Raw genomic sequence first — 19,003 nt, 5'->3', positions numbered from 1 at the left:
CAAATGTCTGATTTTCATAATCATCACTAAGTGGTATCAATGACTATAGTATACAAATTCCTATACTGAATACTCACTTGAGCTGAGCTAGCACAAAGGGGGAAGTAACTTGCACCAGGTAAAGTTCTGGAACAAGGGAGGAACCAGAGACCAATTGAATTCCTGCTCAGCTGCCCAGGGCTTGTGGCAATTCCACAACTGAATGTGATTAGCAGACACCCATCTTCAGCAAATCAGAGGGCAGGGATTTGCAAAATCATTCTAGTTGTGATCCTCAAAGGAGGTTAAGGGTATAGGCACACAACTCCTAATGGAATTCAATATAAGGAGAGAACATAACTGTATTTGGCTCCTTTGGGAAGCTCAGGCTCCATGACTATTTCTCAATATAGGCAAATCTTGCTCTGATAGGCTAATACAATACTTCACTTATGACTGGCTCAGAGTTTTTCAAACATTGCCAGCAATAAGGACACTGTTTCAGATTCTTACACCCTTCAGCAGAGGCAGAAAAAACTCCAATTTACAGCTTATAATGTTTAGATGAAAGAAGAAAATAGTACCATAAAGCAAAGAAAATGAGGCTGTGGAACTGTTTATTAGGGTATTAAAAGCATCTATAGACTTCATCCGCTTTGCTTCATTTTCCCTCCCTCAGTGGGAGTTTTATTTTCACAAGCCCTCTCCTTTCCCCACAAGCCAGCAAGGCTCTTGAGTCTTGACCCCACAGAAACTGTCACAGTATTTGTGTTTTACTTGTTTACAATGGTAGACTCCTACACTGTTTCTCTCAGTTCAGTTTGGAAGCAAAGTGTAGACAAACATTCTGCAGTTATTCTAGCAGAAGAGCTTTGTTCACTTACAGGAGGTGGTTCAGGACAGATAGAAGAGAAAGAAGAAGGAAAATGAGGAGGAAGTTGGGGAGAGGGAATGAAAAGAAGGATACAGTGCAATTTTTTAAAAAAGAGATAAAAACCTAAATAATTTACCTTTCACCCAAAAATTAATGCCAGCATAGATTTGATTCTCTTGCTCAGTTTGTCAAAAATAAGATGTCACATTATTTGTTTGAATGTTTTTTCCAAACTTGTATCTACATCTTGTGATCAATAGGAGACAGTAGTTAGTTTCCCCCCCTTCTAAAAAGGGCAGCAGTTATAGTGTTACCAATATACATTCACTGAGAATTAATGTGCAGTTCTGACGATGTATCACCAAAGTTTTTAAAAACAATGAATTATTTCCTAGTCATTATTTAATCCTCCAGTTTCAAAATAACAAAACTGCTTTATTAATTCACATTCTCACTGAACAACCCTAACTGCTTATTTTACAATGACTCCGCTTTCAGGAATTCTGCACATAAGATCACATTTTAGATTTAATGATATTGTCTGTGTTTAGATAACAGAGTTTTAAAAAAGCTTTTTTAAAAACACCCATGACACTAGTTTTGATACAGTTTAGTTGTTTACAAGGTATTTTATAAAGCTAACTCAGATCATAACCCAGCAGAGGAAAGACCATCCAATCCCCCTCCAGGAGCTGCAAGCGATGGCAGAGGAGGCCATGAGAGGGGCCCCAGCCGCTGACACCCTCATTAACATGGCCACCTTTTTTCTTCCCAGGCTCCTATGCTAACACTGAATCTATACTGTGGGGTGGAAGGTGGCCACAATGGGAACAAGCTCTTGGACAGGAGGAGGACTTGGGCAAAGGAGAAGAGGGAGGGACGGGATGGTCAAGGCTAGGGAGAAAAAGGTTAACGACTCAGATGTGTATCTAACATCACCTCAGACATTTTACATGTACATTTGTCGGTGGTTGTCTGTCTGTATTGTTTATTTAAATTATAAACACTTCTGGGAAGGAACTGCATACTCTTCTGTTTGTACAGCGTGTACAGGAGTTTGCCGGGGCTCGACCCGCTCCGGGGCGGCGGGGATCCACACTGACTCACTACACGCTGGGGCTTGAGTGCTTTGTCTGGCTGCAGGGTCTCGCCCGGCAGCCCTTGCAGTCCTGAAAGATACCGGAAGCCCGACCCTGGCTCAGGGCGGGCACCAACGTTATGTCCGGGCTCAGGCCCTCAGGCAGGGCTGAGCCACAGTAAATAAGGTATTTAAGCCCTGGCCCTAGGTCAGGGCGGGGCAACAAACGCTGAGGCAAAGCTCAGGCCCTCAGGCAGGGCTGAGCACCAGTAATAGGCCTAAGCCTCAACACGCCTGGGAGAGGGGGAGACTGCCACCCACAGGTTGGGTGGCAGGGGGGACGCAGGCCCTCCCACTCCACTGCGTCCCAGCCCGGGGCCCTAGCAGCGGCAGAAGGCCCGCTGCTTTGTTAGTGGGGATCCTGGCCGCAACACACTGACATCGGCTCTGGCAGTGCTGCAGCCAGACTGGGGTCGGCTGCCCCTGGGCTACTTCCAGACTCCCCCTCTGGGCCTACCTGGGTGCTGGCGTCGGACTCGGGGGGATCCTGGACCATGGGTTCGTCCAGCCAGGGATCGTTTGGCAAGTCCGGGAGCTCCTCCGGATAGGAGGCGCACGGCAGGCCCGGCGGCTCCTCTGGGTAGCGGGCGCCGGGCAGGCCCAGCGGCTCCTGGCGGTCACTCCGGGCTGCAGAGGTTTCCCAGCCCCAAGCTAGGCTGGAGACGTCTGGTCTCTCCGGCTACTGGGGCCTGAATGATTTCTGAGGGCCCGGCTTTATACTTCTGGGTCGCCGCCTGACCCTCTGAGGGGTGGGCTCAGAACTCCCTAGCTCTGCCCACTCCGGCCTCCGGATGGGCTCTTCCCCTTCCGGGGCGGCGGGGAGCCACACCGCCTCACTACAAGCCCCTGATATATTTTGGGGATTACAGCATTAGAAATCATTATAATTATTATAATTTTAGGGAGCTGTTCATGTATAAAGAAGTAAGCACTTCACTGGCACCTCACTCACAGCACAGAGACAGAGCTATTGTTATGCACTCAGTTAGAACTATTTATACATTGCAACACTGAGCACTCCTTCTGGAATAGTGTTCTTCCATCTACTCAAAAAAAGAAAACGCCTAATACAAGAATTTTCTTGTCTGTTCTTATTCACATGAAATAATATATTTTTCAGGTTAGTTAGGTTTAATTCAAAATGGGGCTCACAGACTTCTAGCAAAAGAGGTTCATAAGAACATAAGAATGGCCATACTAGGTCAGACCAAAGGTCCATCCAGTCCAGTATCCTGTCTACCGACAGTGACCAATGCCAGGGGTCCCAGAGGGAGTGAACCTAACAGGTAATGATCAAGTGATCTCTCTCCTGCCATCCATCTCCATCCTCTCTGACAAACAGAGGTTAGGGACACCATTCCTTACCCATCCTGGCTAATAGCCATTAATGGACTTAACCTCCATGAATTTATCTAGTTCTCTTTTAAACCCTGTTATAGTCCTAGCCTTCACAACCTCCTCAGGCAAGGAGTTCCACAGGTTGACTGTGCACTGTGTAAAAAAGAACTTCCTTTTATTTGTTTTAAACCTACTGCCTATTAATTTCATTTGGTGGCCCCTAGTTCTTATATTATGGGAACTAGTAAATAACTTTTCCTTATTCACTTTCTCCACACTACTCATGATTTTATATACCTCTATCATATCCCCCCTTAGTCTCCTCTTTTCCAAGCTGAAAAGTCCTAGCCTCTTTAATCTCTCCTCATATGGGATCCATTCCAAACCCCTAATCATTTTAATTGCCCTTCTCTGAACCTTTTCTAATGCCAGTATATATCTTTTTTGAGACGAGGAGACCACACCTGTACGCAGTATTCGAGATGTGGGTGTACCATGGATTTATATAGGGCAATAAGATATTCTTTGACTTCCACTGCTCACTGCGTGGACGTCTTCAGAGAACTATCCACGATGACTCCAAGATCTCTTTCCTGATTAGTTGTAGCTAAATTAGCCCCCATCATATTGTATGTATAGTTGGGGTTATTTTTTCCAATGTGCATTACTTTACATTTATCCATATTAAATTTCATTTGCCATTTTGTTGTCCAATCACTTAGTTTTGTGAGAATGTTATGCGGGGGTGGGGGTGGGCAAGTGTCTCCCCTGCAATGGCTGAAAGACAGAGGCCTTTAATATCTCTTTCTGGGGAGAATGATCAGGCTATATGGGGTGGTTCCCACCCAGCTGCTCTGATGACAGTGAAAATCATCTGTGAAAGACCACCCTTTTGCTGCTTGTATTTAGCAGGGGGAAGAGGGTAGGATTAGGTTAGTGAAGACTCACCCCAATTCCTTTCCTTTCTCCATGTGTGTGCGTGCGAGGTGGGGAGATAAATTCATACATGTGCACATAAATGCACATATCCATAACCTAAACAAGCTAGTTCTCCTACAGAGTGGGAAGGAGGCAAGAGGGGGAGAGAAACAGAGAACTTGTTATTGTTATTTCTACCTTGAAGTGACACCACCCATCTCAACGGATGGGCCACTTGATGGGGCTGGTGGTGACTGGGACAACCCCCATTGAACAGGGAACGAAAGCATATGCTGCAGGGATACAGGAATGGCCATTTCCCTTCCAGAGTCTCTCATTGGTGGGGAGGAAACTGATTGGTCCCTTGCCCTCCTCTTGCATTGAATTAAACCCTACTCTGGGTTATGTGGAGACTCCTCTCATTCTGTTTCAGCAGTCCCACCCCCTACCCTGTATTGGTAGCTTCAGAGCTGTTTTGAAGCCAGGAAGGATTTTTTTCTTCTCATGGGGCCAAGTTGGCATAAGCCTGGGGAATTATTTGCCTCTTTCATGGCATCCTGGAGGCATAGTTAAGTTAAATAGGAATCAATTTAGTAATTAGTGGTAGTACTGGATAAGGAGGATAGTTCATCACAACTTGTAGCTGGTTTTCAGGGCAGTTAAAAGGATAAAAGGATGAGCGATATGAAACCCCTCATTGGGGAGGGGGAGAAACAGGACTCAGATGAGTGAGCTAAGGCTTAGATAGTCTACTCTGAGTTATAGGTTATATGGTAGGAGTACTGGAACCATTTATAATGCCTGGTATGTAAGAGTATGGATGACAGTGTGGGTAGCACCTCCACTGTGTTAAATTTATTAAGTTGCAGCCTGCTGCTTAACCATTGCTGTGTTTGTCCTCATTTGCCCGTGGTGTCCAGATCAATACATGGGAGGCTCTCTCATTTTATCCTGATGGGGGCTGGATAAGTACGTTAATTGATTAGATGAGCCACCTGAGGCCTTTTCTTTCTCTTTTTTTGTTTCCTTTAGGAGAGGAGAACAATGTGATGGAAAAATTGGGCAAAGAGCCCCCCCCTTAGTGTCTCACAGGGGAGCAGCACTTATGGGAATGTTGGGTGTTGAGGGTGTCTCATGAAGGGCAGTATATATGGCAGTGGGTGTTTCAAAGGGGCAACAATGGGAGGAGCATGCTCAGAGAGGAGCCTCTGTCAGGGGAGCTATTATGTATTTTGTGACGAGTGCACATGGCAGTAGTAAGGCAAAGTCCAATCTACAGTTAGTCACCAAAACACACTAAATTATAGTCTTTATATTGGGAAATGTCAGAATATTTTGTTGATGGCCCTCCTTTAAGAGTATAAAATCCATCCTTTACTACCAATGAAAATAATGTTTCAAGTGTACTGTGTGGTCATAGCGTATGAGGTAAGCACCTTTAACGTTAGATTTAGTTGTTCTTGGAGGAGCTGTAGATTTGACAGTGTCTTAATGCTTAAGTGGTTTTGTCACTTTGGCAGTCTTATAAGCCTTTACTGAATCTATCTAAAGTAACGGTGCCCAAACAGTCTTTGGCTTATGGTCTGAGCGGTTATTACAAATTAAGGCTCTGAGCTATGGCTGTCCCAGAGCTGCGGAACATTTTTGCCAATATATAATGCTGCCTTAGCTAGACAATAACTCTTTGCTTGCCTTCCCATAGCAATTCTTATCCCATATTCCTTTTTGGCACAAATCAATCAGTCATTTCTGCTTTGTCTGTATCTTTCCTCTGTCCCTAGTCACTTGTGGAAACAACACACAAAGCTGAGTTGCTGCAGTGTGCAATACCCATCCTGTGCCAAAGACCTCACGCTTTAAAGAATCTACTGCATTGAAATACTGGATTAGAAGAGTTGGAGAATCAAACTTTACTCCTGAGAAAAAAGGCAACGAAGGACTAGGGACACCAAGCTATAGTTTCCACTTTGAAAATACACTGTACTGGGTTTGAAAATAATTTCCTCTCTCTCGTGACTCCCTCTCTTACCTCATTCCTCTCTTATTTTTAATATAGTATTTATTTGTGTTTTCAAAGGCATTTAGAGATATATGGGTACTCAGAGTAATATATTTTTGCATAGATTTGATACAGTTTGAAATGCATATTACAGCGCAATATTGTTTTATCCATGCAAGAAAGCATATTTTTGATTAAACATTTATATGACAGTATTTTCATAAGTGTTTGTAGTAGCATTTTTATGTACGGGTAACCACACAATCAGATGTTGCAGAAATTATGCTTGGTGTAAGTAGGTAGATGGACAATTGGGATAGTCATTTTGTATGGATATCACTATGGATGAAAAGATCATATTATTTTCAGTGCAGTGCACTGTGATTTTAACACAGGCCATTGTTTGCCTCTACTTCTTATATGTTGGAAAGTAAATATAGTATCAGCTAATATACAGCCCTCTTTGATCCGATCTGGGGAATGTCTGATTAGACCTGTGATTTGTTCCATATCGTGTATATCATGGGTGATTTTCAGTTAAATCTCAAGTGTAGGGGTTTCTTTCATGCATCATAATATGGTGCTATATTTCTTTGACTGGTGTTAATATTCTGAACAAGAAAAATTATTTGGTGTTCCAAAGGTTTGAGAGAATAACACCCAAAATATAACAGATTAAGATTTTTATCAATGTATATGGATTTTTTTTCATTAAACTTAAATGTTTACATGACGAAAACATTTGGTTCTGTGGTCATTTGTCCATATCCTCTCTACTAGAGATTGGGGCTGTTTAAGTTAGTTTCATTGGTCATTACTAGAGTATAAAATAAATGCATGATAACATTGTGGACAGAATTTCAATGGAAAGTAGCTGATGTGGACATTTTTAATCCTGTCTGCGTAGGTGCTATTCTCTATTATAGCTTTAAAAAGAGGGATGATCTGGTGGTTAAAGTACTGCGCTGGAACTCAGAAGATCTGGATTCAATTCCTGGCTTTGTTGCAGACTACCTGTGTGTCCCTGAGCAAGTCTATTAACATTTATTTCTACTGCAACAGAGCTCAAGGACTCAAACCAGGAACCTATTTTGCTAGGCACTGTGCAAACACTTAACCTCTCTGTGTCTCAATTCCCCGTGTGTAAAACGAAGGTAATAATATTTCCTTTCAATCACACTTTTTCTGACTTGTCTACACTGTAAGCTCTTCAGTACTGAGACTCTTTCTTTCTATGTGTATGTACAGCACTTAGCACAATGGTGCTCTATTAGTTGGCATGTCTAGATGCTGCCTCGATACAAATAATAACATCCATTTTAGTTTTAAATGTAATAACTTACCGATTTCAGCGTCATTTATTGCTACATAAAATTATACAATGAGTCCTTTCTATCCATCTGTTTGCAGATTATTATTACATCCTCCAAGTTACATGTTGATTGCTATCAGTTTGACCGGATGTGTTGTAAATAGGGATAGTTATAAAAAAAAAAAGGTTTTGTATTTTCTTGAATGACTCCAAGTCTGGGATCTGAAAGAGTTGGTTTAAGTGTGTCAATATATTCTATTCCTATTTCTTTAAGATCACAGAGGCAAAATTTGGGATGTCAGAAATATTTAACAGGAGAGCAAGATTTTGAAGATTTTTTTTCTTAATTGTTTCCTTACAGTAAAGCTCTCAACTCATGTGTTATTCTGGGTCTGTTTGTAGAATTTATAAAGAGCACTGATCACAAGGAGTGGTACTTGTAATGGTAAATGCCTAATAGCATTTAAAGCAGTGAGTTCTACTGGAATAAGCAAAGGACTGAGAGCCATTTTTTGTTCTAATTATGACTCTGCCACAGATTCTATGCATGGCCATGGGAAAGTCACTTAACCTTTGTGATTTATTTTCTCCATCTATAAAATGGAAATAATAGTACTTACCCATCAACTTTCATGGGGTGTTTTGAAGATTAAATATATTTTTCTCTTATGTGTTGAATCTGTATACTCATTAACTGTCATTTCTTTTTTTTCAGAGTAAAGTCAGAATGAAATACATTATAGATATTGATGTTTAGAATAATAAGCCATAACATTTCTCTTAGCACATAACCTCTTAATAATAAAAAAGTAGGGCTGCCAAGCGATTAAAACAACTAATCGCGATAAATCGCACTGTTAAACAATAATAGAATACCATTTATTTAAATAGTTTTGAATATTTTCTACATTTTCAAATATATTGATTTCAATTACAACCCAGAATACAAAGTGTACTCTTTATATTTATTTTTATCACAAATATTTGCATTGTAAAAAACAAAAGAAATAGTATTTTTCAATTCGTCTAATACAAGTACTGTAGTGCAATATCTTTATCATGAAAGTTAAACTTACAAGTGTAGAATTATGCACAAAAAATAATTGCATTCAAAAATAAAACAATGTTAATCTTTAGAGCCTATACATCCACTCAGTCCTACTTCTTGTTCAGCCAATCGCTCAGACAAACAAGTTTGTTTACATTTGCAGGAGATAATGCTCCCCGCTTCTTGTTTACAATGTCACCTGAAAGTGAGAACAGGCGTTTGCATGGCATTGTTGTAGCTGGCATTGCAAGATACTTATGTGCCAGATGCAGGAAAGATTCATATGTCCCTTCATGCTTCAATCACCATTCCAGAGGACGTGTCCATGCAGATGATTGGTTCTGCTCGATAACCACCCAAAGCAGTGCGGACCAACGCATGTTCATTTTCATCATCTGAGTCAGATGCCACCAACAGAAAGGTTGATTTTCTTTTGTGGTGGTTCGGGTTCTGTAGTTTCCACATCTGAGTGTTGCTCATTTAAGACTTGTGAAGCCTTCTCTACACTTCATCCCCCTCAGATTTTGGAAGGCACTTCAGATTCTAAAACCTTGAGTTGAGTGAGATAGCTATCTTTAGAAATCTCACATTGGTACCTTCTTTGTGTTTTGTCAAATCTGCAGAGAAAGTGTTCTTAAAATGAACAACATGTGCTGGGTCATCATTGGAGACTGCTATAATGTGAACTATATGGCAGAATGAGGTAAAACAGAATAGGAGACATACAATTCTCCCCCAAGGAGTTCAGTCACAAATGTAATTAATGCATTATTTTTTAATGAGCATCATCAGTATGTCCTCTGGAATGGTGGCCAAAGCATGAGGGGGTATATGAATGTTTAGCATATCTGGCACGTAAATACCTTGCAGTGCCAGCTACAAAAGTGCCATGTGAATGTCTGTTCTCACTTTCAGGTGACATAGTAAATAAGGCTAGGTCTACACTACCCGCCTGAATCGGCGGGTAGAAATCGATCTCTCGGGAATCGAATTATCACGTCTCGTCGGGACGCGACAATCGATCCCCGAATCGACGCTCTTACTCCACCAGCGGAGGTGGGAGTAAGCGCCGTCGACGGGGAGCCGCGGAGGTCGATTTTGCCGCCGTCCTCACAGCGGGGTAAGTCGGCTCTGATACGTCGCGAATTCAGCTACGCTATTCACGTAGCTGAATTTGCATATCTTAAATCGACCCCCCCCCCGTAGTGAAGACCTGCCCTAAGAAGCGAGCAGCATTATCACCTGTAAATGTAAACAAACTTGTTTGTCTTAGCGATTGGCTGAACAAGAAGTAGGACTGAGTGGACTTGTAGGCTCTAAAGTTTTACATTTTTTTGTTATATAACTGCACTCAAAAACAAAACAAGCTGCATTTGTAAGTTGCACTTTCTTACACAATAAAAATATTCCACTACAGTACTTCTATGTGGTGAAGTGAAAAATACTATTTCTTTTGTTTGCCATTTTTAAAGTGCAAATATTTGTAATAAAAAGTAATAATATAAAGTGAGCACTGTACACATTGTATACTGTGTTTTAATTGAAATCAATATATTTAAAAATGTAGAAAAACATCAAAAAATATTTAATACATTTCAATTGGTATTCTATTGTTTAACAGTGTGATTAATTGCAATTGCTTTTTTTTTAGGGCTGTCTATTAATCACAGTTAACACACGCCATTACCTCAAAAAATTAATCTCTTTGCTATTTTAATGAAGGGCAGAGATTTTGAACAATGTGCATGTGAGGTAAATAGCAGTCTCTTTTTAGCAATCCCTGATTATATATATTTTTGTTAAGGAGCTGTTAAACAAAACAAGGCAAACCCTTATTACTAAGGGCTTATTACTAAGTTGATGAAGTTTGTGGTGTAATATTGGCTCAAGACTGAAAGTCAGCCTAAACACTTACTTTAGAAGTTTGTTTTATGTTTAAAAAACAAATGTAGCTTAGGTCAAAGAGCAAAGAAAGTGTTCAGAGAGTTGACAGTCTTTGCTCATAGGGTATGTCTACACAGGGATAAAAGACCCATGGCATGGCCACAGCTGGCAAAGGTCAGCTGACTCGGACTCGTCGGGCTTGGGCTGCGAAGCTAAAAATGGAAGGATCCTAGAGCTCAGGCTCCATCCCGAGCCTGAACATCTACACAGCAATTTTTCAGCCCTGGAGGCTGAGCCCCATGAGCCCGGGTCAGCTGACCTGGACCAGCCCCGGGTTTTTTATCCCTGTGTAGACATAAGGCTGTCTATGTGTAGTGGCTGCCTTAGTGGCTGTCTATGCTCTTCAATTGTAGGATAAAGATCTCACTGATGCAACCACTGATTCCACTACACTGATAGGAATGCTAGTGTAGATTCTGACACCTTTCATCACTTTTACCGCCATGCTTTTAATTAACATAATGGTGAGATTGCTGGAACCTTGTCTACAGTAGGGATCCCATTGGTGCTACTAGCTGAACAGCTACTACTACTGAACAGCTAGTAGCACCAGTTTAAGGTTCTCTGGGGCATGGAAACTCTTTTTGTTATATCATTGTTCATTGCCTAACACAATGGGACTGGGGCCCCTCAGCACTAGCATGATACACAGTAATAATAATAATAGACTTAAAATTCCCTACCGTCCCAGCTATTTAGACCTCAAATGGTCTATCAAGTAACCAATGAGAACTTGGTGCATCCATTAGCATGGCCAAACTGTCAAGTTTGTTTCCAGAAATTCTAACGGTCCGACCATAGTTGTGATACACAGAAAGATTTTATTTTATCTGCCCCCCCTCTTTTTTTTAAGAGGGCTGGCCAGGGGAAGAATAAGGAGAAGGAGCTGTTGAAGGATTAGAATTTAAATATATTTACTTACAAATAAATTTTTAAAATGCCATAAAACATACATACAAATAAAAACACAAAGTGGTAGAGAATTATAGGTAGGGCTGATAGCACCGCCTATAAGTGCAGTTGCCCAAAATTTTCCATTCTAAGATCGTTTTCAGTTGCTTATCACTTTACCAAACTTTAACTGTTTGGGCTGTAATTTTCCATGCTGATATTTGACACATCTGTCATTAATTATTATCATTTATTTATATTATAGTAGCACCCAATGGGGCACTGATCCTGCCTGAGGCCCTTTGTGCTAGGTGCTGTGCAAAAACATAGGCAGAGATGGTCCCTGTCCCTGAAGAGTTTACAATCTAAAGACAAGATGTGAATGTAAAAGCAATAGGAGGCAATGGGGAAGGGAGGACGAAGGTAACAATAATAAATTAATGTTTACATAAACTAATAATGTGCACAACTTGATGGTTCTGAATCATTTTACCTTGTTTCAATCATTAAAAAATATCCCTATCAAACCACAACACTTGGAACACCCTTAACGTTTGTCCACGGCTCCTCCAGAAAAGTGTGTCTCTGGACTTTAAAAAAAAAAATCCTTATTTTGTTTGTTTGTTTTACCCCTTCTATTTAGGACTAGTTCTTTCTAAAACACCTAAAATACCCCCTCAACTCGCTCAGACAACGAGCCCCCTTTTTCTACATAATCTCTCCCCCTCTTCTTGGAGTGCCCACTGTATCTGGTCAGGAGCGTTCTGGATGCTGTCCTGGTTCAGCGGTGGATCCTTGCTGGTGCAAGAGACCATGAAGTTCAGTGCTCAATTAGTATACACAGTTCCCAGTTTTGATTACACTTTGGTGCATGGCTTGTCCATCACCTAATCCTCTGTTCAGTCACCATACTTTTCCACCCCTCTATCACCACCAACCTATCACCCAACCTTACCAAACAGCAACCCAGTCCCAACTTGGAGTTCCATACTCTCATGAGGTCCCTGAAGCTGTAAACAGGGCCGGCTCTAGGCACCAGCAAACCAAGCACATTTTCAGGGGCAGCACATTTTCAGGGGCAGCATTCCGGCCATCTTTTTTTTTTTTTTTTCGCTTTGGGCAGCAAAAGCCTAGAGCCGGCCCTGGCAGCAGCAGCGCATCGTGCACGGGGGGCACCCTGGGGCCGCTGAGGTTCACGCCGCGGGGGAGCAGTGCCCGCACCTTGTGGCTGGGCCGGGCAGGCTCCGAGCGGGGGACACTGTGGCGGGGGGCTGCTCTGCGGGGCGCACAGAGCCGCCTGCAGGTGCCGCAGGGCGGCCGTCCCCCAGCGCCGCAGCCGGGGCTGGGCGAAGCGGCCCAAGCCACCCAGGGGCTGCGGCAGGGCGGCCAGAAGCAGCAGCAGCAGCAGCGGGGCCATAGAGGGCGGGGCGCTGCTGTGCGGGGCCCATGTCCCGCTCTCCGGGGCTCCGCTCCCTCTGGGGCTGCCCTGGCCCCTGCCAGGGCGGTCCTCCCGGCTCTGCCCTCCCGGGTCCCGGCTGGTCCTGGAGGCGGGAGCCCTGGCTGGAGGGACCCTGGGCTGAGGCGCGGCCTGGGAGCCCTGCTGCTTATCCTGACCCTGCCAGCGCCGGACCGGCTGGAGGCGAAGGGGGAGCGGGCGGAGTCAGCACTGGTGGGGGGGAGCCCAGGGCTGGGGTGGCAGGCGGTGTGGGGGGGGGGGAAGAGCCCAGCGCTGGGCCGGCAGGGGGGGTGGGTGGGGGAGGGCACTGGTGGGGGGGGGGGGGGTTGAGAGCCCAGGGCTGGGGTGGGGGGCAGCCAAAATTTTTTTTGCTTGGGGCGGCAAAAAACCTAGAGCCGGCCCTGGCTGTAAACGTGACACCCTGATGTTGCTGGGGGCATATGCAAGGAATGCACAGAAAACAGCTTGAATTGACTCAGCTCCATCCTTGGCGCTGTTAGCAGTGGCGCGCTAAACAAGTTAGGTATTTAGCTATTTTGAAAAACTTATTTTTTCTTTAAAACAGTTGAAATAAATATTTAGTTGAACAAATAAAAGTTGGTAGTGTGTATACAAAGCAGAATTTTAATAGGGAATGTTTAAAATTGTATTTACTCTCTTGGTCAGCAGCGGGGATTATAGAGTATTATTTTCAGGTATGCAAAATCCCATGTGAGGAACAACAGCCGATGATGCCAGTTATGTGTGAATTAAAGATTATGGAGACAGCCATACGTGGGATTGCAACCAGTTATAAGCCTTCTTTTAACCCCCTCACTTCTCATATGTTTGTCAGGAAAAAGATTTTCACTTCAAATTGCTTGTGATTACTACAAAGGAGTTTCACAGTATGGGTTGTTCAGTTTAGTGAGGGGAAGAAGGATGGAGACTAGTAAGGACTATCAATAACAGTGTATTTTGTTCAAAATCCCAACGTTCTTCAGGGCAGTGAAAGAGAGGGCAGAGCAAAGGTGGCATGGGACTCTGCTGAGCTTAGGGTGGCCTGTTTCCCTCTGCTCCCAGTGCCTTGCAGAATCTAGGAGCTCCACAGAGTCCCTAGCCTTCAAGGCTGCCTGAATCCTTCAATCAGCTCCCTTCTTTCTAACCCCAACACCAACTTTTCCATCTATGCATTGTTTTTAAATGATATGTTCTCTATCAACCTTACACTTTCAGTTAAACCTTTGGCCTGGGAAAAAAGTAATGGTCTGTGACACAGGAGACTGTTGCAGTAAGTTGTGCAATAAATAAACTGCAGATTAAGTGTTCTTAATCAATACAGACAAAATACTCCATAATAATCACTGGTTATACTGTACCATTTATTTGGGGCTTTCAAAAATGCCTCATGCATTTCCATAGAGATCTCCCTCTCCCTCTTGTTTAACCATTTTTTTAAATTGAATGATGGCTGGGATTTTGCTGCATCTCTTGTAAAGCCCTCCGACATTTGTTTCATGTGCCCACAGAATATGTAAAGGGACAGTGCTATGTATGAAATTCTGTTAGTTAATCAGGTTGTTTTTTCATTCAGCACAGTTTGCATTGTGCAGGAATCTGTCTGTGCACATTGCAGGATTGGAGTCCACCTCTGCATCTATTCGATACACAAACACATGACTATGTTCATGCACAAATAATTTCAGTACTTTCAATTAGTGTATTTGAACCAAAACTGTTTACTATATGAGCACTGACTATCTAAAAGATAAAAAACAGCTTTGTTCATTATTAAGACATTGTCTGAAATAAATAAAACAGACAAGACACTTCAGGATGTAGGGGTCAGGAAACAATAAACAATACACACTTTATACAACATTGCATGACTGGATTAGAGTATTATGGGGATTTATCGGTCTTCCTCTGAAGCATCAGGTGCTGTAAAGCACTAGACACTGTCAGGCAAGATATCAGGCTAAATGGAACAATGGATATGGTAAGGCCTGTTTCTAAAATAATTGGTAGTTTTAATTATTATAGTAAAGATAGCTGTTATATAGATTTCTTCTAGTGCTTTTCCCTTGTCTATTTCAACAGGCTTCACTATAGTAAAGCAGCCTTGCAAAATTGTACAAGTCGAATAATTTTGTACTTGAACTGGTAAGTTGTCAGAACAGCTTTCCAAAATAGCATGAAGGATTCTTCATTTATGCAATAATTTATTTTGATACATTAAACTTCTATAGTATCTTGATGGCACTATCTTCTCATGCAGTTTGACTTCAATTTGACCACTGCTATATTATACAGCAGCACTGCTCAGGAACGTTTTATAGCTAAAGTTGAAGTGATAAGAATTCTATGACTGGGCTGAAGAAAAGATTGTGACCCTTTCCATTTGCAAATCACAGAAAGAGAGTACATGGTGAAATTCAGCTGTAAAAGTGGAACTGAAAAATACCTGAGAATGTTTGGAGACCCAGTGACGCAGGACATTCAGGACACGATTAGTGGCTGCTCTGCGTATTATGAACTCTTTGTCACACATTCGTTCAGAGTTGTTAAATCCTGTAGGAAAAAGTTATCATAATTACACCAAATGAACAAGTAGCTAAAACAAACCCTTAAAATACATTGTTAATAGTGCTGGTAAAATGAAACCACACCAGACATTTCTATGTAATGAAAGAAAAGGAGCAGATGCAGAATACGTCAAATATCATTTGGGCTATAGAAACATTGCAGGATTCACATGAGCTAATTCCTCCCTAGTGTAGCTAAATAGATTCCTACTGTGCTTAGCTTTCAGTAATAAGCTGATAGATGGTTGTCTGCCTTAATCACTTAAAAAGACAAGAAATGGGAGGAGGGAGGAGAGGGGAGAGAGAGAGGCATGGGACAGAGAAAATCAGAATGGAAGATTGTGGAAGAATGATGAATATGGTTTAGAAAATGGAAGTTGAGGAACTAAATGACAAAAATGTAGAGGAGAAAAAAGTTTGCAGAAGAAATGTCCCTTCATAAAAACATGACAGTACTGTTCAGGCTATATAAGCCAATAAAGAAAGCCCTCCATGGCATTCTTTAAAAAATTGGTGTGATTAGGAAGTGGGAAGGGAAGTAAGAGGAGATATGTTTGCACATTAAGTTTGACTTCCTTGATTTCCAAGTTAGTCTGTCAACTGTATCATGTCCCGACAGCTTTTGTGAAGACATATTTGTTTCCTACTCTACTATATTTGCTTAAGAATATATATTTTTAGAAGCATAATAGAAAATGATGTCCTAGATTTCCTCCACAATTTCTTTCTGCAGTTCTCTAGTAGCCCTGATTATAATATACTATGTATGCTAATGAATATAACATTTTTATGCTTCAAGTACTTGAATTAGAAAGTATTCAATGATTTGAAGGTATATTTAGGAAGTTCACATTATCCATCCTAATTGTAACTGTAGGTTGCTTGTAAGGTTCAGTCTTTGATTGTACTGCTTTTGATGTCCTTCACAACTGAGTCCTGGTGCTTGAAGCTTACTCCTGTATAACTAGCACTTTGAATAGATTTATTATTTTTTTTAAATAAAAACAGCCGCTAAAGCGTCTTATGCTGTTACAAATGAAATGACAGATTAAAACTTCTGTGTACTTTGTGAGAAGTACTGAATGTATGTTGGGAGAATGCTTCCAACTGTTTTGTTCTGCTTTTGTTTTCTTTTAAAAGCAAACCAAAACCAATCTAAACTTCTGTTATACTTCTAGAAAGGTGCACTGAAAAAGACACAGAAATTCAACTAGGTCCTGTATTTTATACTAAAGATTAGACTTCAAACCCAAATTTGTCTTGCTGGGGATATGCATTTCAGGGAGGGCCTTTGTACTTGGGCATATTATACTGTGGCTGACATTTAAGACGCAACATCAAAGGAAATTTCATATTAAAACATTTTCAAGGGTTTAATTGCCCATAAACAGCACAGCAAACAAAATCTCAGTGGCTTTAGCCAATAAAGGGTAACCTAGGTAACATTTCTCTGCTAAATATCTATTCCTTTCACAGTTAACCTCTTGAAGAAGCAATTAGGCATACGTATTATAAATTGTTCAATTAGCCACTTGATTGCAGCACTGAAAGTCACAATGAAAATTATATATTAAACCTCTAGAGACTATTTCAAAAGTAATGCTAAGAGGAACAGTAATCCCATTTCAGGGGAGCTGGAAGGGAAAACAAGAGGAAACCTACAGAGATTACTTCCACTTTTCTGCAAAATAATAGGGAAAAAACAGAAAGAAGAAAAGGTAAAACCTGCAAAGATCTCTCCTCTTGTGCAAATTCCACTGCCCTCTCCTCCTTCACACCAATGTTTTCATCAAATTTTAAAGTGGTTAACTGGTCAGTTCATAACTCTGGTGTTCGTAACTCTGAGGTTCTACTGTACTTAGCTTTGATACTGTGGACCTACACATGAGGATCTCCCATTGATACCAAAGAAAGAATGGCTGAATTATGATATGCATGTCTAAGAGAAGAATTTTACCTCAGATCTGTTGTTTCATTGTATTGTCATGTAGTGTACTTTGGTGTGCCCTAAATTAACAAAGAAAAAACTGAAACTCCATGTACTCAATTCTGCCTTTTTTGTTAAAAAGCAAATAAATGGAAAAGCCAGGTTTCTTTCTTTCCTTGAATATGTTCCATTTATACTTTACTGCTCTTCTTGCATTATCCAGGCATTATCCACGGTCTTAAAATTTAATATGTAGATTGATCTCTAAAGTAATCTTGTTTGTCATTTTCTTGCAGACACACTAGTGACCTGATTTTCAGAAATGCTGAATATTCCACAGCTCCCTTCGAGTAACTGGGAGCTGTGAGATGATCAGCACCTTTGAAATCAGGCCATAAAGCCACATACTAAAATCACAGCACAACTTATATACAAAGTCTAAATCTGATGTATATAAGTCATGTGCAAAAATTTACCAACTGTCTTAGATAACTAAGGGTTTTAGATAACTAATTGTCTACACTGCAATTAAACATCCATGGCTGGCCTGTGCCAGCTGACTCGGCCTCGTGGGACTTTGGCTAAGGGTCTCTTTAATTGCAGTGTAGATGTTCGGACTTGACTTGGAGCCTGGGCTCTAGGCAGGGGTGAAAGTAAGATAATTTACTTACCGGTACGGGGGCCCAGCCTTGAGCGGAAGGGGTGGGGCTGAAGGTCAGCTTTCCCCAGCCAGCCCTTCCATGCTGCCTGGCCTTTGCCGCCCGGGGCTCCGGTGGCAATTTAAAGGGCCTGGGGCTCCGGACACTGCCACGGTAGCAGCAGGGCGGCTGGGAGCCCCAGGCCCTTTTAAATGGCCAGGCCTCGGGGCAGTTGCCCCTTTTGTCCCCCCATCCCGTCCCCGTTGGCGGCCCTGCCAGTAGGGTGCCTACCCGTCGGCGGCCCTGGGGAGTCTGTGGGGGCAAAAGTGGCAGCAACATTAAAGCACTTTAATGTTGGCTGCGTACGGGCTGATACCAGTGGCTACTTCTTACCGGATGCCGTACCGGCCCACTTTCACCTCTGGCTCTAGGGCCCTGTGAGGTGTGAGGGTCCCAGAGCTTCAGCAGCAGCCCGAGCCAGAATGTCTACGTTCTGCAATTCAACAGTCCCTTAGCCTGAGCCCAAGTCAGCTGCCAGGGCCAGCTGCCAGTTTTTAACCCAAATCCTAAGTAACTTTACCTAAATATTTGCAGTACTCAAATTTGTGTAATTGATCCCTGTGGCAGAAGGTGACCCTTTCTTTAGCCTGTAGGTCAGAATATCATTGTTTCTTCTCTCCAGTGATTTACTTTACCACCTCTGTAAGATCATTCACTTCATGATCACTCTCAGAACCCATGAATGCAGTGTAGATAAGAGACCCAAATGTGCAACTAAATATCCTAAAACAGTGATTTAAACCTGTGCTCTGCAGACCCCAAGGGGGCCGCAGACTATGTCTAAGATTTCCAAGAGGATCCACACCTCCATTTGAAATTTTTTAGGGGTCCACAAATGAAAAAAGGTTATTTTTTTTTTAATAATGGAGATATCCTATCTCCTAGAACTGGAAGGGAGCTTGAAAGGTCATTGAGTC

General features: G+C 42.1%; 1 protein-coding gene across 1 annotated transcript in view; it reads right to left on the bottom strand.

The window, feature by feature from the left end:
* Nucleotides 1–19,003, bottom strand: part of RASGRF2 (Ras protein specific guanine nucleotide releasing factor 2) — a 206,388-nt gene that overhangs the window by 35,476 nt on the left and 151,909 nt on the right. Inside the window, exon 18 of the mRNA XM_065406010.1 lies at nt 15,341–15,447. Within this exon, the coding sequence (XP_065262082.1) occupies nt 15,341–15,447 (107 nt within the window). The remainder of the gene's footprint in view (nt 1–15,340; nt 15,448–19,003) is intronic.

This window comes from Emys orbicularis, chromosome 6, assembly GCF_028017835.1.
Source record: "Emys orbicularis isolate rEmyOrb1 chromosome 6, rEmyOrb1.hap1, whole genome shotgun sequence".
In the NCBI taxonomy this organism is placed as follows: domain Eukaryota; kingdom Metazoa; phylum Chordata; order Testudines; family Emydidae; genus Emys; species Emys orbicularis.
The sequence above is the reverse complement of the archived record's forward strand: the minus strand, read 5'-3'. Positions and strand labels throughout refer to the sequence as shown.